General features: G+C 40.7%; 2 protein-coding genes across 2 annotated transcripts; one reads left to right on the top strand and one right to left on the bottom strand.

The window, feature by feature from the left end:
• Positions 1–221: 221 nt before the first annotated feature.
• Positions 222–4,942, top strand: LOC121743185 (protein ADP-ribosyltransferase PARP3-like). Its single transcript, XM_042136419.1, has 18 exons — positions 222–310; positions 770–1,155; positions 1,271–1,469; positions 1,599–1,709; positions 1,799–1,856; positions 1,938–2,007; positions 2,121–2,295; positions 2,369–2,499; positions 2,573–2,810; positions 2,883–3,010; positions 3,093–3,169; positions 3,243–3,403; positions 3,483–3,692; positions 3,768–3,870; positions 3,956–4,038; positions 4,114–4,257; positions 4,339–4,518; positions 4,606–4,942. The coding sequence occupies exons 1-18, from the start codon at positions 305–307 to the stop codon at positions 4,675–4,677; spliced, it is 2,532 nt and encodes an 843-aa protein (XP_041992353.1). The 5' UTR covers positions 222–304; the 3' UTR covers positions 4,678–4,942.
• Positions 4,943–23,129: 18,187 nt separating this feature from the next.
• LOC121798963 lies at positions 23,130–25,778 on the bottom strand (the record flags this gene model as incomplete). Its single annotated transcript, XM_042198289.1, has 5 exons — positions 23,130–23,465; positions 23,542–23,660; positions 24,161–24,665; positions 25,303–25,409; positions 25,521–25,778. Coding segments are annotated over 5 exons (1,188 nt in total), but the record flags the coding sequence as incomplete, so codon positions are not given.
• Between the last annotated feature and the right edge of the window lie 254 nt (positions 25,779–26,032).

The following is a 26,032-nucleotide window of genomic DNA, read 5'->3' as shown; positions in this document are numbered from 1 at the left end:
TAAGGTACAACTCCTCAAAGCGCGGGGAACAACACGCAGCACTTGTCACGAAGCATGTCTACTGCAGCTGAGCATCTTGTAGTCGTGGCAAACCGCTGTACACCTGTTGTATTGTGATAAAGACACGCAGTCGCTCGGCTTTCCCAGGTCAGCTCCCGCCACCGACATCCCTGTCTATAAAGAAATTGGCATAACTCGGAATTTGTATTTTGATACCACAATTTCAATTTGTTCCTTTTTTTTTTCTGCTGTTTGGGTTTAAAATTTGTGGTTAGGAGGAGAGACTAACTGAAGTTGTTGGAAAATGAAGGTTTTGTTCTGTTTCTGCTGCATGTTGTGTTATCTATAATCATGATTGTCATCTGATGAAGAAATGTGAAATATTTTTAGGGTTTATGTGTATGTATGATTAATTCGACCGTTGGGATTTAGTATGATTTCATTTGGAGCAATATTATTTGGTTAATAGGAGTAGTTGGTTTAGACAAATTATTTTTCTTGGAAATTTATATTATGCAAATGAGTGCTTTTATATGCTCACCATTTAATTTTAGTAGCTGATGATTTTTCTTGGTATCCATTAGTCTGGATTTGTCAATTGAACTCTCGGGAAGGAGCATGCATTATAAGCAATTAGTTGAGTGTAGCTAGATTTGGAGGATAAATATGTGATTATGCCTTGCAGCAGATGATGATTGCAAGTAAATTGATGTTACGTAGTAGGTTAATTGTCTTAATTTGCTCAAGAGTGTGTTATTGCGAATTTAAGGTTCATGAGACTAGATCACACGCTTATTCCTCTGGAAATGAGGAAAAGGTGGCCACAAGGAAGCAAAAGGCCGAGGCCAAAGCAAGTGAAGGAGAATCTGAGCATTCACCAAAGAAGGCAAAAACAGACACCGAGGAGAGAACCAAGGACGTGAAGAAGGAAAAAAATGGGAATGAGGGAAGCGCCAAGGAAGTGAAGAAGGAAAAAACCAAGACCGACAAGGGCGAGGAAAATGGGAGTGAGAGGTCGACTGAGGAGATCATAGCAGAGTTTGAGAAGTTCTGTAAGGAAACGAGCGAGCATCTATCAATCAAGCAGATGCGGGAGATTCTTGAGGCAAATGGCCAAGATGCGGGGGAATCGGATGATGCTGTAGTTCCTAAATGGTAAGTGATTGTAGTTTTTTTTCCTCTCTTTTCTTGGGTGAAAAATATGGACGAGATCTTTCTTTCATGGAATTCTAGTTATTTTACAAATATGGTGCTTTATATTCAAATGCAGTCAAGATGTCCTATTTTACGGGCCGTTAGTAGACGACTGTCCTGTTTGTGGTGGCACTTTGAAGATCTCCGACAGGAACTTTAGATGCTCAGGTGTATATACTGAGTGGTCTACCTGCACTTTTACCACTAAAGATCTTCCCAGAAGGAATGAGCCGACTAAACTGCCGGATTCTGTCAAGGATTCCCATGTTGCTGAAGTAAATTTCTTCTTCATTGCCTTGTTTGAATCTGATTTATAGTGGACTGTCTGTGAAAATTGATTCTTTTTGATGTACTTGCTGAAAAAGCACCAAGATCCTAAATCTCTAAATTGTTTTTTTTTGTAGTTGCTGAAAAAACATCAAGATCCTAAATCTCGCCCTCGCGCAGTTTTACAGTCTGAAAAACCTTTGAAGGGAAGGATGATTTGTCTGGCAGGCCGTTTGACACGTACACATGTATGTGCTTTAATTCTCTGACCCAACTGTTGGTGTCTTGCCGCTTGTCTACTGATGTTTTGTATGTATATTCTCTTTGTCCGTTACAGCAATATTGGAAGTCAAAGATTGAGAAGGCTGGAGGGAAAGTTGCCAACTCAGTGATGGGTACTTATATAGAGAGCTTGCTAGTTTATGATACTGTGGCGCTGTATTTGGATACTAAGTAGGGTGTGTGCTACTTTGCAGGGGTGTCTTGCCTGGTCGTGTCTCCAGCTGAGCGGGAATGTGGTGGCTCTTCCAAGTTGACTGAAGCAATGTAAGAGTTCTTGAGCATTTCATATATTTGTCTGTTGATAGGTATTGGGAGTTCAAAGGATTTGATGCTTGTGATTTTACTTTGAATTCAAGTATTTATACATATGATTCCAGGGAAAAGGGAATACCAGTAGTACGCGAAGCTTGGTTAAGAGACAGTATCGAAAAGGAGGAGCCACAACCTCTTGGAGCCTATGACATCGCTAGCGATATTTCTGTAGGTGGAAAAGGCATACCCTTGTATCAGCAAGATCCTTCTGAGGAGGCTCTTGAAACCATTACATCTGAGGTATTTGTTGGCCTGTTCTTGCTTATATGGTTTCGACAGCATAGCTTGGCTCGTAAATTGTTTGGAACTTCAGCTTAAGGTATATGGAAAGAGAGGCGTGCATAAGGACACAAAGTTGCAAGATGTCGGGCAAATTTTAGAGAAGGATGGAATCTTGTACAATTGCGCCTTGACCCTTTCGGATAAAGGGGCAGGCTTAAATGAGTATGGATCTTATGTCTGACTTACCATTGTCGATTTCTACTCTATTGTGTGCTGATGAACTGACCTGACATAGGTATTGCATTATGCAACTGATTACGATACCTGAGGGCCAGCTTTACATGTACTACAAGAAGGGCATGATAGGTAATCTAGATGGAGTGGATGAGAAGTTGGAGGAACGGGATAACGTTGATGGTGCAATCCAAGAGTTTGCCAAACTATTTGAAGGGGTGACTGGTAACAAGTTCGAACCATGGGAGAGAGAGAAGAAGATACAGAAGAGACTTAGGAAGTTATTCCCCATTGACATGGTGCGTGCTTATACCAAGATACTGTAAAATTGATTGTATTTTAAGAATATAATGTAAGGTAATGTGGTTTAGGACGATGGAGTTGAGGTGAGACATGGGGGTCTGGGATTGAGACAACTTGGCACGGCGGCACTGCACTGCAAACTTGAGCCAAAGGTTGCAAAGTTCATGAAGGTCCTGTGTAGTCAAGAGATATACAGGTATGTTTCATGATTAGCCAACATGGATATCAACTTGTCACAATCTTAGAATGAGGGTGCTAAGGTGTAATTCTTGATGCAGGTATGCTATGATGGAAATGGGGTTGGATTTTCCGGAGTTGCCTCTGGGTATGGTTACTGAGATGCACTTGAAAAGATGTAAGAGCTTCTCAAACTCTTGCTTTAATCTCTTGATTATTGGTCACATTTTTTACTGTGTAATGATGCCCAGGTGAGGATACTCTACAAGAATTTGCAGAGACTTTAAGGACGAACACAGAGACGGGGCCGAAAAGGGATTCCTTATGGTCTGATTTTAGCCAGCGAATGTTCACTCTTCTGCCTAGCACCAGACCCTATGTTTTCCGGGATTTCACCGACATAGCTGACCATGTTAGCACTTTCAACAGTGGTCAAACTACAACTATATTATCTCTGACTTTCTGATTCTCATTGAAAAAGAACATTGCAGGGAGCAGCTGCAGTGGAAACAATCAGAGATATAAATGTGGCTTCACGACTCATAGGCGATATGTCTGGTTCTACTCTCGATGATCCTCTGTTTGAACGTTATAAAAAGTTGGGATGCTCTATTTCTCCAGTTGAAAAGGACAGTGATGACTACAAGATGGTAGCTAATTATTTGGAGAAAACCTACGAGCCTATTGAAGTTGGGGAAATTGTAAGTTCATGACCCTCTTAAGAGCTAGTATCAGCAGTACATGAATCATGTGATCACAAGTTGCATCTTTTCCAGAGTTATGGAGTATCAATCGAGGATGTCTTTGCAGTTGAAGTGAGCGCTGGCCCCTCCTTCGATGAAATCAAGAAGCTACCGAATAATATCTTGCTATGGTGTGGTGAGTACTAGAGAAGTATACACATTGTTTGATTGCACAGTGCTGCGGTGTAGGATCCTCGAGTCCTAAGCTTATTTCTTGTTAGGTACCCGAAGTTCCAATCTGTTGCGGCATTTGGAGAAGAGTTTCTTACCTTCGGTGTGCTTTCTGCCTGTTGCTGGTTACATGGTAAGGTTGCTAGAAGTAGTGAAAGCATGTTCATGGTTGTAAGTTGTTGACCCTGATACTTGTATCTATGGTTAGTTTGGGAGGGCGATAGTCTGCTCAGATGCCGCAGCAGAAGCGGCCAGGTATGGTTTCACGGCAGTCGATAGGCCAGAGGGATTTCTTGTGTTGGCAGTTGCATCTTTAGGCAATCAAATTACTGAGCTAGAAGGTGCTCCGGAGGTATTACTGTTAGTATTTCTCATCTGCTTAATTTTGAGTCATTTTTCTCATGGTATTGTCAAATGAAATGTGGCCGCAAAGGATGCGGCAGAACTAGAAGAGAAGAAACACGGGGTGATTGGGCGAGGGAGGAAGAAGACAGATGAGTCGGAGCATTGTGCGTGGAATGATGTGAAGGTGCCCTGTGGTAAGCTAGTCCGATCGGAGCACAAGGACAGCCCCCTCGAGTACAACGAGTATGCTGTCTACAACCCACAACAGGTGATGCCCCAGCAGTTGGACCTTGGGCTGATAGTGAACTGAGAGTATATTCTAATGTATTTGCATGTGGTGTTGTTTGTTGTTCAGGTGAGTATAAGGTTCTTGGTGGCAGTGAAGTTCGAGGAGCAGGAAGTCCAGTATGATGCTGCTTCGCCCTGAGCTCCGGAACTCGAAGTAGGGCTCTACTATCCTTGGCTAAAAATAAGTACATGCTTTTTTGTTTCTGTTGTCTCCTTGTTAGATGGAGAGAAGTGGGTAAATTTTGGGTGCATAGTGTTTAAGGTTGAGGTGATGAAATGTCTTTGCTTGTTTATAGATGGCATCACCTGAAAAAGGATGGCTGTTTGTTCAGGTCATTTATAATTGTTCAGAAGTTTCTTCTCTCTTTATAAAGAAGCTGACATAACAATCAATCAATAATCAATGCTCTGTGTTATATGCAAGAACCCGCTGTAAATGTGCAAAAACTCTTTGAACTCTTTAATTTCACTTTACAGTTGAGATTCTTTCTGTGTCTGTCTATGCAACAAGATTCTAATTTGAATACCTGAATAATCGTGGAAAAGAAGAAACAAGTACAGTATTGGAAAATGAAAAGCTGCTGATTATACAAAAACATGGATTTAAGGCTCGAATTGGGATGGTGGTCCAGAGTAAACTGCATCTGTCCACATATATTATTAAATGGCGTGTTCGGTTAATCATAAATTTAAGGCTTGATTTGTTTGTTGAGAAGAGTATTCCTGAGCGGTGTGCAAATTTTATCATAAAATTACAAAAAAGCTATACTTCTCAATCAAGCAGCAATGCTATAGTACTCCAACATTAGAGCATCTCCAGTGGTCGGCGAGCCGCTCGCTCGCCGATTTTTGGCGCTCGCCGAACGCCAAATCGGCGAGAATTTCGGCGAGGGTACGCCGATTCTCGGACGCTCGCCAATCGGCTTGCCGCTATTGCAGCCTCCCGATCGGCGAGGAACCGGCAAGCAAATTTTTTTTTATTAAATTTTCGAAACACAATATATACGCGATTTGCACGACATTTTCATTCGCACCACTTGTTTTAACGAGTACTCTCTCTATCTTAATTTCTGTACAAGATCAACAACGCGAAATGGATCTCAACAACGAGCCAACTTCAGGGTCGAGCGGATCTCAAACTCCCGCAGTCCCCGTGGGAGGTGGATGGAATCAGATGCCCGGGTACTACAACAACATGTACCCTTGGCAGCAGATGATGCCCGGGATGGCATCTGGTGGTGGTATGCCGGGATGGCAGGGGATGCCGGGGGGTCAGGGGGGACCGATGATGCCGGGGTGGGCAGCGGGGATGCAGGGGACGCCGGGGATGGCGGGGATGCAGGGGACGCCGGGGATGGCGGGGACGCCGGGGATGGCGGGAGACGCCGGGGAAGACAACGTCTATCGCCTCAGTCTTGATTTTGCTACTGCTGCTTCGCACACATGGGCTCTGACGCGGGGCTCTGACGCGGGCTCAGATAACGCAGATTTGGGGGTCCCGGATAGCGGCGACGACGGCGAGGAGTGAGGCGGCGGCGGAGGCGGGGGGCTCGTGCGTGGATTAGGAGTTTTTTTTAAGTAATGTAATTTTTTTTTATTTGACTTTTTTTTAATTAATGTACTTTTTAAATTTTTAATATTATTATTGAATTATCCCGTATATGTGTCGTAAATTTAATTCCGTATTTTGTGTGATTGTTTAATTATTTGTTTTTAGTGCTGATGATGTGGCTGGGCTATTACTTGTCCAGTTGCTTGTCCTGCTGATGTGGCAGGAGGAATTTAGTGCTGCTGATGTGGCAGAGGAGTTTGTGGCTGTGCTATGGCTGGACTATTGCTTGTCCACGAACTATTGTGGATGCTCTTACACCATTAGCTAGCAATGGTCGGCCGATGGAGATACTCCAACATTAGACCATTAGCAATGGTTGGCAGATGGAGATACTCCAACATTAGAGCATTAGCAATGGTTGGCATTAGCAATGGTCGGCAGATGGAGATACTCCAACATTAGAGCATTAGCAATGGTTGGTAGATGGAGAGGCCCTCCTGATCTGTCACCATCAGCCAACCATTGCCTATGATAGGCCATTGCTTCTCTCTCCAAATTGGCCGATGAGTAAGGGCTTTTGATAGGCCCTGCATTGTGGAGGATGTATAAGTTCTACAAGCGGTATAAGTTGTACAAGCGGTATCGAGATGAACCGGATGATCGTGTCAAAGCGGACATCTAGAAAGCTATCAACAAGATAAAGAAACAGCTGGGTCTGCATTTTGACGATGATGACGCTTGAGTCTTATTTGTGTTTTTGTTGATTTGTTATTTTCTGTTTTTTTTTAAATGTAGGTTTTTTTAAATTTGTATCTCGTTGTATTCTGTTTTTCAATCTTGCAATACAACGACGATTTGCGTATCAATATTTTTTTGCATTTAAATTTATTTAATTTGATAACATATTAAAAATACAAGTCCTAGAAATTTAAAACAAAATAAATGATAATATAGAAATTAAATAGAAATGGGAGGGCTATGTGGGAGGATCCTTTCATGGTGGCAAGATAAATTTTAAAAATTGATAACGTGGGAAAAATAAAAAAAAGAATGGCTTTAGAGTGTCCACAATGGGGGAGCCGCGGCCGGCGGCCTTCGCGCGGCCCCCCATTGCAGAGAGCCGAGAGCCGGGGCGCAGGGCCGGGAGCCGAGGGTGAGCCGCGGCAGCGGCCTTCACGCGGCTGAGCCGTGGGAGCCGCGGCCCTCCACTGCAGCGAGCCACGTTTCGCGGCTGGGCCGCGGAATAATTTTTTTTTTTTTTTTAAGTTTCGAAAATTATTTTATAAATATACACTCCCATTTCCATTTTTCCAACTCCATTTTACTTCCATTTTCCTCCATTTCCATTTTTCCAACTCAATTTTACTTCCATTTTCCTCCAATCTTTCCTTCCAATTTCAATACAACCTTGGAACTATGGATTCCGACGATGAACAATTCCAACAAGCGGTAGATCTGGAGTTCCAAAACCTTGTTGCAGCGGTGCAACGTGAAGCCGACGAGGCGGAAGATGCGGCGGAGGCGGCGGCTGAGGCGGCGGCGGCGGTGGCAGTCCCTCGGCCATTCTATCATCGGCGATTTTTCGACCGTGATCATACCGGGGCTGACTGCCGGTTGATGGAAGACTACTTCAACGAGAACGCCCGTTATCCGGCAGAAATTTTCCGTCGGCGGTTCAGAATGTCGCAACGTCTCTTCGTCCATATAGCGACGTGTTTGGCGCAGCGGTTCAGGTGCTTCAACTTGCGATATGATGCCTCCGGCCGACCCGGCTTGTCGACATACCAGAAGTGTACGATGGCAATTAGACAGCTTGCATATGCCGGACCGCTGACATGTTCGACGAATACCTACAGATGGGCGAAACGACTGCCCTACAGACGTTGAGGCAGTTTTGCAGGGGCATTAAGGATATCTTCAAGGGAGAGTATCTACGGAAGCCATCGGCTGATGATTGCCAACGTCTGATGGACATGCACGGGACTGTACATCATTTTCCAGGGATGTTGGGGAGCATCGATTGCATGCACTGGGAGTGGAGGAACTGCCCGGTGGCTTGGAAGGGGCAATTCACTTCTGGTTTCAAAGGGCGACATCCCACGATGATTCTTGAAGCAATTGCTGATTACCGCTTGCGAATCTGGCACGCGTATTTTGGGGTCGCTGGATCGAACAACGACATAAACGTTCTACGATCGTCCCACCTGTTCAATGACGAGAGCCGGGGTGAGGGTCCGCAGGTTAGATTCATGGCCAATGGCACTCAGTACAACATGGGGTACTATTTGGCCGATGGTATATACCCTCGCTGGCCCGTGTTTGTGAAGACGATCCGACAACCCGTTGGACCGAAGCAAACCTACTTCGCGAAAAAACAAGAGGGTGCTAGGAAGGATGTGGAGCGAGCTTTTGGTGTACTCCAAGCGCGATGGGCAATTATACGGTGCCCGGCTCGACAATGGCACGAAAATGATGTCGCAGACATCATGACTGCATGTATCATATTGCACAATATTATTACAAAAGCAAACAAATTAATTTTATTTTTTGGAGAGGGCCACATTTCGTGGCCCTATTGTTTTTATACATTTCGTGGCCTTTACCATTGTAAAGGCCACAAGAGAGCCACGAATGGTGGCCGGGCCACATTTGGTGGCCTTCAAGGGCCACCATTGTGGACACTCTTATGGGAGTGCCTTCCATTCTACAGGGGAAACTTAAACATATCTCTGAAGACATCACAGGCTCACGGCACCGCCGCCGTCAAACTTTATAGAACTGATACTCAGCCTCGTAATCATGAATTCTGGTTAGTATGGTCATTTCATTAAATATCTTTTTACTTCAAAAAGTTTTTAGTTATACTACTCCTACTTGAGCATCCACTATGTCCCGCGACCCGTCCCGGAGCGACGGGTCCGTCGCTTGACGCGTTGCAGCTCGCCGTCCCGTCCCGTCCCATCCCATCCCGTCCCGCTTCCTGTGTCGCCGAGACAAGCGACGGGCGGTCTCGCCACGCGCCTAGGCGACATGGCGCGACCCGGCGTCGTGCGTGACGCCCACTCGCCGGCCCGCGAGTGGGCGTCGTTACGTGCTGACGCAATAAATATCATTTTTTACAAAATTCGAATTTTTTAAAAAATAAAAATAAAAATAAATGGAAAAAAATTCTAACGGTAATAATACCGTTTTTTTGTTTTTTTTTTTATTTTTTAATTAATTTTTACTCTATAAATACTCCTAAACTCATCATCATTTCACACACAACTACACATCTATTCTTTCTATCATCTCAATTTCCTCTCAATTTTTTATATAACAGCTCAAGATGTCCGGCGACGGCAACTACGGCGGTTCCGGCTCCGGCAGGTGGGATCTCAACGCCTTCGGCGATTGGGAGACCATGATCAACACACTTGGAGGTTCCAGTTCGTCAACGCCGGGGACCCAGGGTTCGGCGACGCCGGGTGGGTACCAACTACCCAATTTTGACGTTGATGCATATGTCCGTCCCTCCGCCCCGCGGTATTCGCAGGGATTATCCCAGATCCGGGAGGATTTTCCCGTTGATCCCACGCCGAGAGGTGGGCGTGGCGGTGGAGGTGGCCGAGGCCGTGTACAACCCCAGGCGGGCGAGGACGAGGAGGAGGAAGAGGATCTAGGCCGGCATCCTTACAGCAACCTCGAAACGCTGGCGGTGTACAACACCTGGATCACCGTCTCGTACGATCCCATCGTATGGAATCAACAACCCCGGAAGTGTTTCTGGGAAAAGGTCTGCGAGGTCTACCACCAGATAAAGCCGAAAGGCTCCCGCAAGCGCAAATATAAAATGCTCCGCTCTCACTTTGACCGAGTCGACCGACAGGTCAAAAAATTATGCGGCATCTACTCGGCCGAAGCGGCGCGCTACCAAAGTGGCTCCACGGCAACCGACATTTTGACGTCCGCTTTGGGCGCCTACTACCAGGACACCCGTCAACAATTCATATTTGTTGATGTTTGGCAGGCCGTGAAGGACGAGGAACGGTGGGCCGGCGGTTTCCGCTCCAGCTCGGGCTCAAACTTGAAGCGCACCAAGCATACGGAGAGTGGCCAATACTCGTCTGGTGGTGACACCGCTGAGAGCATCAGCCCACATGAGGCTGAATCGCAGGAGTTTGCGGGTACGGTCGGCGATGCTGGAGGATCTGGAGGTGGGCGCCGTCGGCCGCAAGGGACGAAGGCGGCGAAAGCGGCTAGAACGAGGAAGGGGCGAGGCGAATCAAGCTAGGCGGCCTCGGGATCGGGCTCACAGGGAGGCTCGGACACACTTATGGCGGTGTACATGACTGCCACAATGGCGGACGTTTCCCGCTACTCGCCCTCCCAATACGCGGCCTGGTGGAACGGAGTTGTGCATATGGCAGCACGACTTGGCCTTCCGACTCCCCCTCCACCTCGACCGCCTCCGGAGGATGATTCGCCTGCGGAGTAGTCCTCCAGATTTGTATTTTAAATTATGTTGTGTGTTTTTTTAATAAAGTGTGGTTTTTAATAAAGTGTATTTGTTTTAATTGAATTGGGTTGGAAAAAAAATAAAAAATGAAATTGAATGAATAGTAATTTAAGGGACGGAATAAGGGACGGTTAAGGGACAGAGCGGTGCAGGTTCCGTCCCTTAGTTAAGGGATGGAGGAATAAAGTACAGTGGGGCCCTCAAATAGTAGTTTAAGGGACGGTTAAGAGACGGTGGGGGGACAACGTAGTGGATGCTCTTAACACCTTATAGCATTCCCATCCGTGTTCTTGCCAACGAGCACGGCTATGGGCCTGGACCCACTTTTACTCCCTGCTCTTAGGCAAGAGCACAACACCCACATCTATGCTCTTCCGCAAGGACAAACTCAAGGGTCACACCATTCTATTATTCAATTTAAATAAAACATTTCCACAATATTAAAATGCATTAAAATTACCCGGAATACTATTACAAATTATAAAAATAATAAAAAGTACATAATTAAAATTCTAAAAATTAAAAATTACATAATTAAACTCCTAAAAATTAAAAATTACATAATTAAAGGCTAAAAATACCCATGTGGAAGACTATTCATCCGGCTCTACCCCCAATGTTCTTTGGAGACCCCGTATCATTGCCACATGCGATCAAAGTTGCTTTGGGGTCATAGTTGACCTATCGGCCAAATTGAGTTGGGCCAAAACCCCCCACAACGAATTGGTGGGGGGGGGGGTTGAGGTGGCACAAAGGGAGCGGGATCGGGGGCGGATGGAGTCGCGGCACGACGGCGGTTGGCCGTCGACTTCTTCTTTCCTTGCGGCCGGCGTTAGGAACTACTCGGGCCGACGTCGGGGCTACCCAAGTTAGCTCCGGCGAGTTGGGTGGACACCTCATCGGAGCTGGCATCGGATAGGGATACCGACCTCGACCGTTTGCTGGAGGAGCTAGAGGAGGATGATACGCCTCCCTTATACTTCGGATGCACACGCACCTCCTGCCAAACATTGAGGTACTTGAACGGTTTGTAGTGTTGGGATTGGTAGGTTGCCAACGCGGCACTGATGATGTCGACCTCGCTTCTGCCGCTCCCCGCCGACCGCTCTTCCTGGAGGTAATACCCTTGGAACTTTTGGATTTCTTCGTTGGCTCTATATATGGCATTGCGCACCATACTCTTGTTGCGCTCGATTGTTCCAACCGGCCGGTTTTGATTGTACCGACGACAGATGCGCCACCAAAAATGGTCCCCGGATTGGTTCGTACCAATCTCCGGATCTTCGGAGATAGACAAAAACGCTTTGAATAATTGATCCATCTCCCCCGGAGTGTACGGGGTGCGGACACCATGAGTAGGAAGATGAGGAGTTTGAGAGTTGCCGCTCCCTCCCGCTCTAGGTACGGGTGGTTCGGGTGCCCACCCGTATTGCCCATCGGGGGCATCTTGGTCGTCCACCGAGTAAGGCCGATAGCCACCCGGAGCTTGCGAACTTTGGGTTTGAGGAGGGGCCGAAAATTCCGTGTCCGGATTAGGAAATGGTTGTGAGCCGAACCATTCGTGGTTCCAACCCCGGCAGTCGGAGGGGTGATCGCCGGAGCCGGATATTTTTTTGTTGTAAGAGTGAAAGAAATATTGAGAATTGTAAGAATGGAAATGAGAGAATTTAGATGAGAATTGTGTAGTGTGGTGTGAAATTTTTTGTGTGGAAATGGGGGTATTTATAGATGAAAATGTGAATCTTTTGGGAAAAAAATATGAAAAATAAATTAAAAGTGGGGTGAAAACGGATATAATTTTTTAGGAAGTGGGAAAATATTTTTTTTATTTTTAATCAGATTTTTTAATTAAAATCCGATTTTTTTTAAAAAAAGGAAATTCAACGGCATTTCCGTTGGCCAATCAGGCGTTGACACGTGTGCTGCTCGCAGGCACGGACGTGCTCGATGCATCGAGCAGCACCGCGCCAGCGGCAAGAGCACAGCGGTGCGCCCGGCTCTGGTACGGACGGACGGTGTCACCACTGCGGATGCTCTTATATGCCATTCAAACTGACCTTGCTAATAGTATTATTAATAATGAATTCCGCTTCGATGTATGGTGTCGAATATTTAATATGTACAAGATAAATAACTCATTATACTATTGATAATTTCATATTTTAAAGATTTTTACAATTACAATATTATCACTATAAAATTATACAGATGTAAATTAATAATAGAATAGACGTTGTAATTGTAAGGAATTCTTGTATTCATCTAATGAGCGCAGCGGAAATTGCAGACAAGAATAACAGATCTAGATTCATAATTATATTGTAAGTCGAGCACGAAACACAACACGGAACTAAATCTTACTTGTTGTGTTGTTTTCTTCTACGATTGTGTCCTGCAAGTTGAATCCACTACTATCGAGGTCCACGTGTATTCTGATCCGATGCAGGAATAATTCCTCAGTACAATCGTTCTATAGAGAAAGCTAGAAAATCTCTTGTGAACGTAGCGCCGCTTTTCTCTCTTAGAAAATTAGGTTTTCTGTATCTTCTATTCTCTACAATAGAGCATATATATAATATAATAATTGTAACATTGGACCAAGCCCAATAGAATTATTTCCTATTAATCTAATCTGGCCCATTAATCTTTCAATCTCCCACTTGGACTAGCATTAGATATAATACACAGCTCTAACATTTTACCCTTGAGCAGATCAAAATACACATATAGTGTGACTCTTTAGGCCCTCATTATCGACGACGATCTAATCGAAGTCTGCACAAAACTCCTAGACTGCGTTGGCAGCGTAGCTCGATATATGAAGGACGTTTACGTGAATTCGGTAAAAAGCTTTTACACAAAGTTTATAGTAATATCCTTTCATTCACGAACCACCCGATTGAGCCTAAGATTTGTCATGTGTCATCCAAATAGCTCAATCACTTTATCTCATCTTTATTAAATGACTCATTCTATCATATTCAATTACTTTAATTGAATATATATTTGCATTGGCCAATGACTTAATGGTCAAGTAATATAGAGAATTTGAGTGTTCTCTCGAAATTCTAATCGAGGAATGAATCTCATTCTTGGCTCAACTACCATTTCCATTTATCTTATGATATACCCAACACAAGTCCGTGTCTCAATCCTCCTTTGGGAGGCAAAGCGTTGGACAAGATCAAAGCACACCACTCAACAAACAAAATGTGTAATGACCTCAGATCCAAGGACTATTACATACTTCATGTACTGATAAACTATAGACACTTAACAAAACAATTTAATAGTATGGTATACCAATACTCTCCAAAGTATACCATGTGTCCATCACGAGTATCTAATATCTCATAGTTGTGAGAACAACTACATTCTCGAAGAATGTGATGCAAACCTCATGCTAACCTATAACATATCATCAATATCTCATTCTTGATGATCATTGGTTAGGGCTATTTTAGAATTATACTATATCATTAATGTCTCACACCATTAACGACAGTCATAATTCAAGGGAACAAATATTTAGGCTAAATACAAACATTTTAAACAATTATTCCAATAAGTGCACAAAACCCATAGGAAATTAAATTTTCATATAATGTGATCAAGTAATATTGTCTCAACACAAAATGTTTCTAAGACATATAAAACTGTAACTCCCACTGATTCAAAGCCATCTACCAACATGCCTAACACCTAAGCTCTCAACGTGCTTGTTGTGTTTTGCTATGCATAACGGTTTGGTGAAAGGATCAGCCAAATTATCATCAGTGGGTACTCTTTCTAATTTTATGTCGCCTCTTTCAATTAATTCTCTGATCAGATGATATCTTCTTGGAACATGCTTGTTCTTGTTCGTAGCTCTGGGTTCTTTTGTTTGCGCAACAACACCAATGTTGTCACAATACAAATGTATTGCACTATTGGCACTCGTAATGCCACCCAGTTCTTTAACGAACTCTAACAAAGCAACAGCTTCTTTGGCAGCTTCAGATGCAGCAATATACTCGGCTTCAGTGGTGGAATCGGTAGTTGTACTTTGTTTGGAACTATTCCAACTCACTGCTCCACCATTGAGGACAAAAACATATCCAGACTGAGACTTATAGTCGTCATGGTCTGTTTGGAAACAAGCATCAGTGTACCCAGTGACTGATAACTCTGGTTGTCCACCATAGACTAAGAAATATTCTTTCGTCCTTCTAAGGTACTTGAGAATAGTCTTAACTATTTTCCAATGTTCCTCACCGGGATTTTGCTAAAATCTGTCTGTCATGCTAAGCGCATAGGCCACATCTGGCCTAGTAGAGATCATGGCATACATAATAGATCCTATAGTCGAAGCATACGGGATCCTTTTCATGGTGTCTCTTTCTTTGCCATTAGAAGGACAATCCTTCTTTGATAATACAATGCTATGTCCCATAGGAAGAAAACCTTTCTTAGAATTCTCCATTGAGAAGCGTCTTAGCAACTTGTCTATGTAAGTGGATTGTGATAATCATAACATCATGTTTGGTCTATCTCGATAGATCTTAATTCCAAGGATATAGGAAGCATCACTTAGATCCTTCATCATAAAGGAACTAGACAACCACTCTTTCACAGATTGCATCATGGAACGATCGCTTCCCATAATCAAGATGTCATCAACATATATGATAAGGAAGACAACGTTACCATTCTCGCGTTTACTATAAACACATGGGTCATCTTTGCTTCTGACAAAACCAAACGATTTGATTGTTCTGTCAAAACAAATATTCCAACTCCTCGAAGCTTGCTTAAGTCCATAGATGGACTTCTTTAGTTTGCACACTGCATTCGGCCTTTCTTTCGATACAAAACCTTCTGGCTGTGTCATATAGACATCGCCTTCTAATTCTCCATTGAGAAATGCGGTTTTGACATCCATTTGCCAAATATCAAAGTTGTAGTATGCAGCTATTGCAAGTAATATGCTAATGGACTTGATCTTACAACTGGCGAAAAGGTTTCATCATAGTCAATGCCTTCGCGCTAACTATAACCCTTTGCCACTAACCTAGCCTTGTAGATTTGTACTTTGCCATCTGCATCTCTCTTCTTTTTGAAGATCCATTTGCAACCTATGGGGTAAACCCCATCTGGAAAGTCAACTAGTTCCCAGACTAAGTTGAAGTACATCGAGTCCATTTCAGATATCAAGGCTTCAAGCCACTTCTCTCGATCGGTGTCTGACACCGCCTCGGTATAGGTCTTAGGCTCATCATCATCTAAATCAACTTCATCATCTTGGTTCTCAACCATTAGATTCAGTCTCTCAGGTGCACGACGAATCCTTCTAGGCCTATTGAGTTGGTTTTGCTCTGGTTCAGGCTGTTCATTCTGTATGTGAGAAGGTTCGGGAATATTACTATGATCTTCTTGAGGTAGAGGTGATGCAACTATTGCATCATCTTGTCTTTGATGCATCTCATTGTCTTGAGGTGGTCCTTCGAGAGTCTCTCTAAGGTCCTCTCTAAGAGTAATTTCCCCTCCCAATAGATCATCAAAAACTCCTACTGAGTTATTGTCCAATCCAGTGGATAATACCTCATCCTCATTGTTAACTTGTGGTTCTTGAATTTCTTCAAGATCTATTGTATTTTGACCGTGTTCCTTGCAGACATAACTGTCTTCAAGGAACGTCACATTCCTTGATGTTATCACCTTGTGATTTTCAGGACAGTAGAAATCGTACCCTTTAGTTTCTTTAGGATATCCCACAAAATAACATTTCTCACTTTTAGTTTCCAATTTATAAGTCATCATTTTCTTAACAAAAGCTGGACAATCCCAGGTCCGGATATGGTTAAGACTTGCTTTCTTGCCACACCATAACTCATATGGTGTTTTCTCGACTGATTTAGAATGAACCCTATTTAGAATGTAAATAGCCGTTAGTAAAGCATGACCCCAGAGAAATAAAGGAAGACTAGCTAAACTCATCATGGATCGAACCATATCTAATAATGTTCGGTTTCTCCTTTCAGATACTCCATTCATTTGTGGTGTACCAGGAGGTGTCCAGTCTGACTGAATTCCATGCGATTTCAAGTAATCAAGAAATTCTCGGCTCAAGTATTCCCCCCATCGATCTGATCGAAGAGTTTTGATACTTTTCCTAAGTTGTTTCTCAACTTCACACTTAAACTCTATAAATTTCTCAAAGGCCTCAGATTTGTGTTTCATAAGATACATATATCCATACCTTGTCAAATCATCAGCGAAAGTAATGAAGTACGAATAACCACATTTTGTTTGAGTTGGAAAAGGTCCGCACACATCTGTGTGGATCAACTCTAGCACATCATTAGCACGCACCCCTTTCTCAGAAAGTGGCTTATTAGTCATCTTTCCTTTGAGACAGAATTCACAAGCACCATATGATTCAAAATCAAATGAATTTAGATAGTCCAACTTTTGCAATCTCGCTATCCTTTTCTCATTGATATGACCAAGTCTACAATGCCAAAGATAAGTAGCATTATCCGTATTACATAGCTTAAGTCTTTTATTTTGCACATTGAGAATATTTCGTTTGCATTTAAGCATATATAATCCATTCTCTAAAGAGACATTTCCATAAAACAATCCATTATTAGAAAACGAGCATCTGCTGTTTGCAAAATGGAAGGAAAAACCTTCCATGTCCAACATTGGAATGGAAATAATATTCTTTGAAATAACTGGAACAAAATAATAATTATGTAAATCTAGTCTATGTCCTGAGGGAAGATCTAATCTATAAGTTCCCACGCGTTCAGCAGCAACTTTTGCTTCATTTCCAACACGTAGGTCTACTTCCTCAGGCCTCACTTTCCTGCTGTCAATTAAACCTTGGACATTATTACTAATGTGTAAACCACAAGCGGTATCCAATACCCAGGATTGTGAGTTATTCATAGACATATTTATCTCAATGACAGACATAGCTGAGCTCCCACTCATTGCACCTTGTGCCTTGAGTTTTGGGCAGTCTCTCTGCCACTCCGTGAAATTTGATCTAGTCAATTTGTCTGTTTCCATCATACACTCATAAGATAAGTTTGACATATTATCTGAACAGAAAATAAAACGAAAAGCAAATTAGAAAAGCATATAAAGATCACATTTGTATCACTAATCAAACAAATGTTTATTGTATTGATTAGCTCCCACTAATTTTAACATATATTATGTCCCCAAACATAAAATACGAATTTATATCAAATATAAATTTTAGTGGTCCAAGATCCAAGTCTATATTATTGCAGCCCCTGCTTTGGCTGATCACTACAATAATATCACAAGGTAGGCTCCAAGCCAATTGTAACAACTATTTTGCAATTCTTGGTTTATTAATCCAATTAATATGCATCCATAAACTATTTAGGTCGCTTTGGCGTCACTAAACAATTTAAGCAAGTCAACCCCATCACACGATGCCAACCATGCATCTATGAATGAGCCTATGCCTTGTAGATTTAGAGTAAACACTTTGGCGTAAAAGTCGTGGTCGAAAAGGCTAGGAACATCAAACAATTATGATGGACGATGCGTTTGTTTCAAAGCAAGACTTATATTTTATGGGGAAAAGTGTGATACTAGTTCTGTGAATATAATATCTGATATTAAATTTCAAACAATTACTGGGAGCCGCCTACCCAGGCATAGTATAACACGGACTATAAATACTGGGCACTGCCAACCCAGACAATAAAACGGTGTCTAACTACTATAGTTAAATAAATAAGCATAAATCAAATAACATTCTTATCACATAGAATATCAAATAACTCTCAACAAATAAAATCAAATTTTATTCTATAATTAAATGTGGATTTAACTAATTGTATTAATTCTAAATAATATAATTATACATATTTAATATCAATTCCAAATCAATATCAAATGTGGTGATAGAAACCATGAGTTACTAATCAAACTAATAAATCAGTAATTGATATTCTATTACTAATTCACAACTAATAATAATTTATAAAATTTTGTAATCTTACTGCAGGAATGAAAGACCCAATCTTAAAATTGAGTCAAACTCAAAAGAATAAATCATCTGCCACGCCGCTTCTTCCAATTGAGAATTTACATGAAATCGGATTTTACTTTGCAGAAATTTGTTTTAAAAAACAAGTCTTCCAAAGATATTTAGAATACCAATTTAAAAAATCATTGTTGGTTCCCAAAACCTTCACCGTCTAACTGATTCTGATAATTAAAAGTGAAATCTAATTTTAGTTCTACAGATATGTTGAAATCCAATTTCTATGCGAAACCCAATTACATAGATTTAGTATCAAAGCTAATCCACAAATAATTAACACGTGGTGCGACACCGACCGGTTGCTTTACAATTTGCAAATCCAATTGCAAACCATCGATGAATTTTTATCTTTTCTCTGTCTGTAACCATAATTCAATGGCACCTCTGTACATTTCCTTGTTTCTTGTAAGTATCTCTGTTTTACACTCAGATGAAGGGATTCCGCTTTGCTGCTTTCTTTTAATTTACTCGGTTATTAATGGTATTCGCTTGAGCAATATGAATGTGCCATTATAAATCTTCCGCATTGTTTGCGTTTGTGTCAACAGTGAAAGATTTTTCGAAAATTTTGTTCTGATTCAAGATTCGAAATTTTGAATCTAAAGCAGTTTCTTAAAACCGTTTGTTTTCATAAATTAATCCCAATTACAATAACATGATTAATCCACACGTAATCAGCAAACGGAACAAAATAATTATGAATCGAGCCCCGAGCTCTGATACCACTGTAAGGAATTCTTGTATTCATTTAATGAGCGCAGCGGAAATTGCAGACAAGAATAACAGATCTAGATTCATAATTATATTCTAAGTTGAGCACGAAATACAAAACGGAACTAAATCTTACTTGTTGTGTTGTTTTCTTCTACGATTGTGTCCTGCAAGTTGAATCACTACTATCGAGATCCACGTGTATTCTGATCCGATGCAGGAACAATTCCTCGGTACAATCGTTCTATAGAGAAAGCTAGGAAATCTCTTGTGAGTAGCGCCGCTTTTCTCTCTTAAAAAATTAGGTTTCATGTATCTTCTATTATCTACAATAGAGCATATATATAATAAAATAATTGTAACATTGGAATAAGCCCAATAGAATTATTTCCTATTAATCTAATCTAGTCCATTAATCTTTCAGTAATATATGCATGCGGCATGCACTTTCTAATCTTTTAGCAATATGTTTAAAATATTTGATTGAAAATTTTAACATGAACTATAATTTATTGTCATGAGGATCTTTTCTAATCTTTTAGCAATATGTTTAAAATATTTGATTGAAAATTTTAACATGAACTATAATTTATTGTCATGAGGATCTTTGTTTTGAGAAGACCAACCAATATTAAAGACAACCTCTTGCTATGTAATGTTGAACAATTTATCTATGGCAATTTTTGGCATGTTGAATCATTTATCTTGTTGGTTTAGATTTGGAATTTCTATAATAGCTAATATGTCTGATATTATTAATTGCAATTATCCTTGTAATATTCCAGAAAACTAACTACTACTATAAAACAATAACCTATCACAATGCAATACAATGAAAATATAATAATAATACTAATAAAATCTCATTTATTATATTATTGCATGACCAACATACAAAATCATAAACCTCATAAATTGTATTATTGCAATATTAAATTATTTGTATAGAAATGTATGTAATGAGAAACTGAATAGGCAAAAGAGTACCTAAAACCTAAAATAAAGTTTCACTAGAAATTCAATGAAGATAGGTCATGTTAAAATGCATGTGGTACTCTGGTACACAACTAAGATCAATCCTACACCATTAGATGTTAAAATGAGTGAATGAGATTAGAACTCACGAATTTCAATAAATAGTAGATAAAATATCAATAAAGTGTAAAATCGTCAATCTGTCATAAATATGATAACTTTTTTGGTTTTTCTGATATCAACATAGTTAATTAAAAACAGAGTAAAGGTCAAAAGTGGTCCTAAACATGTGGTCATTTTACGATTTTGGTCCTAGACATTACGTTTTGAATTATTGCATCCTATACATTTCAACTCGGGCCACAATCTGTCCAAAATGGACGGAACCGTTAAATATTAACAGTCCACGGGTGTTTACTCGATTTTGACCCGATTAATCAATTTTAATTAATTCAAATAATAATAATAATTAATCACATCAATAGAATCCTTCCAAGGGGAGACCGACTAGGGATTTTCCGGTGGTGCGTTGTAGCGCCTCGTGGCGGATGGAGGCGGCGCGACGGCAGTCTCCTAATTTAGATTCTAGGGCGTAGGAGGGGATTTTTCCATCAAGACGACGGATTTGACGATCTCTTCATCCTCCTCGGGGAGGGGTTCAATTGGAGCGGCGACGATCTTAGTTGGTGCGGCGGCGGGACAGGGGACGGTGAGGGAGTCTTCCTTGAGCATGAGGTCGTCGATGAGGATCTCGTCGTCTTCGTTGGAGATCTCGTCATGGGGGGAGCGGGGGAAGATGAGGGACTGGACGAAGGAGATGCCGAAGAAGCCGAGGAACATATGCGATTGAGATCTCGTTAGAATCCTTATAAAATTACCTTTAATATGATATATATTTTATGAAAAAATAATTTAAATCAAGAGAGTTACGTAAATTTAAAGTTTTAAAAATGATTTTGATGAGAAAAAAATGTTAATTTTAACTATAATATATATAAGAATTAACATTAATACATTTTAAGATTATTTAATAATAATTTTTTAAATTTATAATATAATACATTATTTCAACTACTAAGATCTCTTAATCTAATGGTTAAAAATTAGTCTTAGTTTGGAAATGATAATTAGTTAGCAATTAACTACCACACAATAACTAAACTTGAGCGCATTTTAGTGATTTAAAAAAACAATATTATTCAACTAAAAACACTTTATTTTAATAATATATATTTCAAAAATATATAATAAGAAGTAATGACAAATCTCAGTTAGAATGCGATTAAATGTTTTATTTGACGTTTTACATGATTATTATTATTAAAGTAAACAAAATTTAATATTGTATTAACATTCAAAATTTGATATTAAGAGATGACAAATAACTAAAATCCGACCCTGATAATTTCAAGATTTTATGTCAACAGAAAGTCAACTAGTTGACTTTGGGTTGACATGATTTTATAATACTTCCAATTGCATTCATGGTATTTCGACAATAGTCTGTTGCATGAAAAAAGCAAATGAAGAAATTAAATAACCAAAATCATGACCATGTCTTTCTCCATCTTCAAGTGACCCAGGGGTAAATACACTTTTCATACAAAATGTATCACACTTGTTTTAAATTGATACAAAAAGTTTCAAGTTACCATAACTAATACAAAAAGTTCGGTTGACGTTCATTTTAATACAAATCATAACCACAATTTTAACTCTGTTAATTATGTACTTATGTGGCATTTGAGTAATCAAACCACACCAAGATTTAAGCAATTTTGGTGTAAACAATGTATGACAGGTTCGTGCAGTGAAATTTAAAATCAATGTATAACAGGTTCAATAAGGTTTAGAAATTCATCATACTCATCGGTTGATTTCATTATAATGCTGCAAATGCTCCTATGTGATGATAATAATATGTACTCCAATCTCAAATAATCTACTGTACATATTAGAATCTTCGCGTGCCATCAACAAAAAGATAAAACTCTCCATCCAGTGACCGACGAGCAAAACTAGTAACCCAAAATATTAGACTTTGTCATCTTTAACAGACCATCGCTCCTTCTTTAACAGTAAGCAACCTGAAACTTCATTATTCATCGTCCTCTTCAATAGCAGACTAACACTTATTTCTTCACAGTTCGCAGCCAGCAACAGTGCAACTCCATATGCCACGTTCTCAGTGGTGCCGGGGGATCGAATTGGATCTGTCGTGGAGTCGAAGGCAACTCCGAACCCCGACTCCTGCGGTACTAGTGGCAAGGGAGGGAGTCGGCCGACCCCCTCGACCCTTCAAATCCATCACTGTGGCCATCCACACCACTGACCCCCTGCACAAAAAAAAAAAAGAAAAACAACCTCACACTGCTACGCTACACAGTTCAATAAATCAGAGAAAATAATGATAATGGAAAAAAAACTCTATTTAAATTCCAAGAGGTGACGAAACACCATTATTATCACGAACCCCAAACATATAGACCATATATTAACTCCCAACAAGAACTAGGCACATCCAGGCTCTGTACCTCCCAAGTACTACCAAATGCAACGAGCGACCATATTCACCATTTCATTTAGCACAGATTAGAAAACGAGAGAGATAGAGATGTTTTATGGAGGTATTGCTTATCTTGCTCGAGTCACTTCTCTAAAGGGAACAGAGAGTTCATAATAAATTTCCCATAATTTCTAATTTTTTTATTTAGTTGATGAATCAAATGCCACATAAGCATATAATTAGCGGAGTTAAGATTGTGGTTATGATTTGTATTAAAATGAACGTCAACCGAACTTTTTATATTAGTTATGATAACTTGAAACTTTTTGTATCAATTTGAAACAAGTGTGATACATTTTGTATGAATAATGTATTTACCCCGACTTAAACAAGAAGGTACTTATTTGCTTATGGGCTATGCAACAGCGACGACATAAGCGTTCCAAGAATCCTGTTGCTGAAAGCTCGTAGCCTCTTCGTACTCTATATCTCGTCTGGCTGAGAACCCATCTGTGCTCCTAATTTGTCCGCTGTCGGGCATACTACGCATCCAAAAGTGAACTGAGCGGAATCCGGCCTCTTGCAAGCAATCTTTCACTTCTGGCAACGACCATCTAGAAAAAGTATAGAGTTCAGCAATGACAGCATGTGCTATTTTTAACCTCATTAACTGGATAGAAACGAGATTACAGTCTCCAGCTGTAGCTAAATGCATGTCGAATCTTCCTTTTCTGCTTGTGGAGGTTGTAATGTAGACTGATTCTCGTTTTCCTTTGAATTATGTCGAATTCCGCTTGCTCCCAGACATACTGTAAATAACATGATAAGGGGTGATAAGAATAATGATTCTGGTGAAAAAATTTATGTTCGGCCTATTTTAGCATAAACCAGTTCAAGAGTTGGGGATACCTGAATTGGTGAAATAAGTCCGATGAGACTATGATAAACAGATCACAAACATAACATTTTTCATCCTATGTTCTTTATGGTGGCCTCATAATTATGTGAGTCTGTTTAAGTCTTTTCTATAAGCAGAGCTCAATATACCTCTGCAAAGTGCCCGCTTTTGAAAATGTAACTTGACTTGGTAGGCAACGCAAGTGTGATTCGTCTAGCAAAATGACTAACTGGGATTTCCTAATATGTCATGATTTGAGCTGAAGGTGTGAATACACATGGTGAGGTAGCTTAAGTACTACTTCAGGTTTGCAAAATGCAATCATAACCACGAATGTCGAGGCTAAACTTGACATATAAAGAATGCATGCTCCTTATAATAGTAGAGTTTTTAGGATTAGGAATGACTTACAGTAAAATTTGGAAATCTCCTCTGAAGCCGTAGCACACCCTCTGAAGATGTGCCTCCGTATAAATCCATGACAAATATACCACCTTTCCGGCTGAGGGTATTGAGTGCATGCTTGAAGTACAAAATCAGCTCTTTACGACTGTGCAGGCAGCAGCAACTGTAGTTAAAAGCACACACTATGTCCCTGGGAGGCAATTGAGCATCGTTTAAGGACTTGGCATCTTGGAGGGCCTTAGCGCTCTCCTCTAGACAAGAACTAGTTGTGCCGTCCATTGAATCACCTTCATTATCTTCGAAAGTCATTTTCTGCAAAATCTCATCATGGCTAAAGTTAACCAATTTTGATTCGAGAGGTTGCAAGACATTTCCGTGAAACAGGGATATTCTGGAGCGAATATCAGGCCCAATTCTGTTGACATTGTTCTCCAGACACCAGTCCAGTGCCTCAACGTCTAAATCTAAGCCTACAGCAGTTCTTCTAGCATCACCATGAAGCCATTCTATGCTGGTAAATGCATAAGATAGGAAGGATTACATCCTTATTGCAGCCACACGTTACAAGAAAATATTAATAACGAGTGCTACCAAACTAAATACTACTAAATGTGAAGCATGAAAAACTTCCTAAATTGACAGATTGGTACACTGGTTGATAGAAAGCCAATATGAAGGCAAAAAACACATGAATTAACAACAAGTGAATGGCTTATTAGATAATAACAGCAGTAATACGAGTTAGCACTTCCATACATATGATACAGCAATGCTTCTCTTTTATAGTCGCTACAACAATAACATGATAACATCATATATGCATGACCGGAAGCAAAATTACCAAATTTACAACAAAACCTTCTAACCACCTCTAAATTCAAGAAATCGTGAGACTGAAAGTACAAGTAGACATGAAACCATCTCAGATGGTTAGATTGACATCAGATCAGATCATCTACTCGCGAACAATGCCAAATCGAATATAATGCAATGCATAGTACTATTACAAACTTGGCAACAATCAAGTAATTCATTCCATTTTCTGGTCAAACACCCTCCGTATTTATCACACCACAGGGGACACTGAACAAAACAATCTTTCCACACACAAAACAATTACCAGGAAAAGCAAGATTTATATGGAGTACCTCAAAAGAGCAGTGCCACAAAAGTCTTCTTGTAAATGGAGGGGTGCCCTCCCACCCACATACATCAAAAAGAACTTCTGAAGATAGCTTATATCCCCTTTTGGCGACTGCAATCCAAGCAACACATATAATTCCATCTAATGCAAGATTCACTAAAACAATGCATTTAAAGAAAGCAAGCTCTGCTTTAAAGGGAAAAGGCTTGCAAAATGGCTCACCTGCACGGACTGTTGATAAAGAGAGAATTTTGAGGGCAGCCCACTGTCGATTTCTGTACTTATCTCCGAACCCTCATCGTTTTCTTGATTACCCTCTTCTTCTTCCTGCGATTCTGGGTCGGAATCGGAGAGAGGGGAAGGAGGGTTTAACGGGTAATCATTAATCTCTCCCTCTTCATTGTCTTGGAGAAGGTAGGATGATTTTTTTCCCTCGGCGGTGATTGGCGGTTTGCTTCTTCCCGTGTTTTCCCATTTCCGTCAACTTGGATTCGAAAGGCGGCAGTATGCAGCTCGGACTGAATTTTTGCTTACAAGTGTCCAGCTTTGAGTTGAGTGTTTAGGTAAGTATAAGGGTGTCCAGTGGATACGCCCAATAGCCCCGCCCCAGTTTTTTGTCCATAGCCCCAATTTTTTGTCCATAGCCCCAAAATTTTGTGTCCGCCACTATGGTGGACACCTCCAATAGCCCCAAATTTTATAATCAACTTTCATTTTATAATATTCAAGTAATT

Source organism: Salvia splendens, chromosome 1, assembly GCF_004379255.2.
Source record: "Salvia splendens isolate huo1 chromosome 1, SspV2, whole genome shotgun sequence".
Taxonomy (NCBI): domain Eukaryota; kingdom Viridiplantae; phylum Streptophyta; class Magnoliopsida; order Lamiales; family Lamiaceae; genus Salvia; species Salvia splendens.
This window is presented reverse-complemented; position numbering and strand designations above follow the sequence as displayed.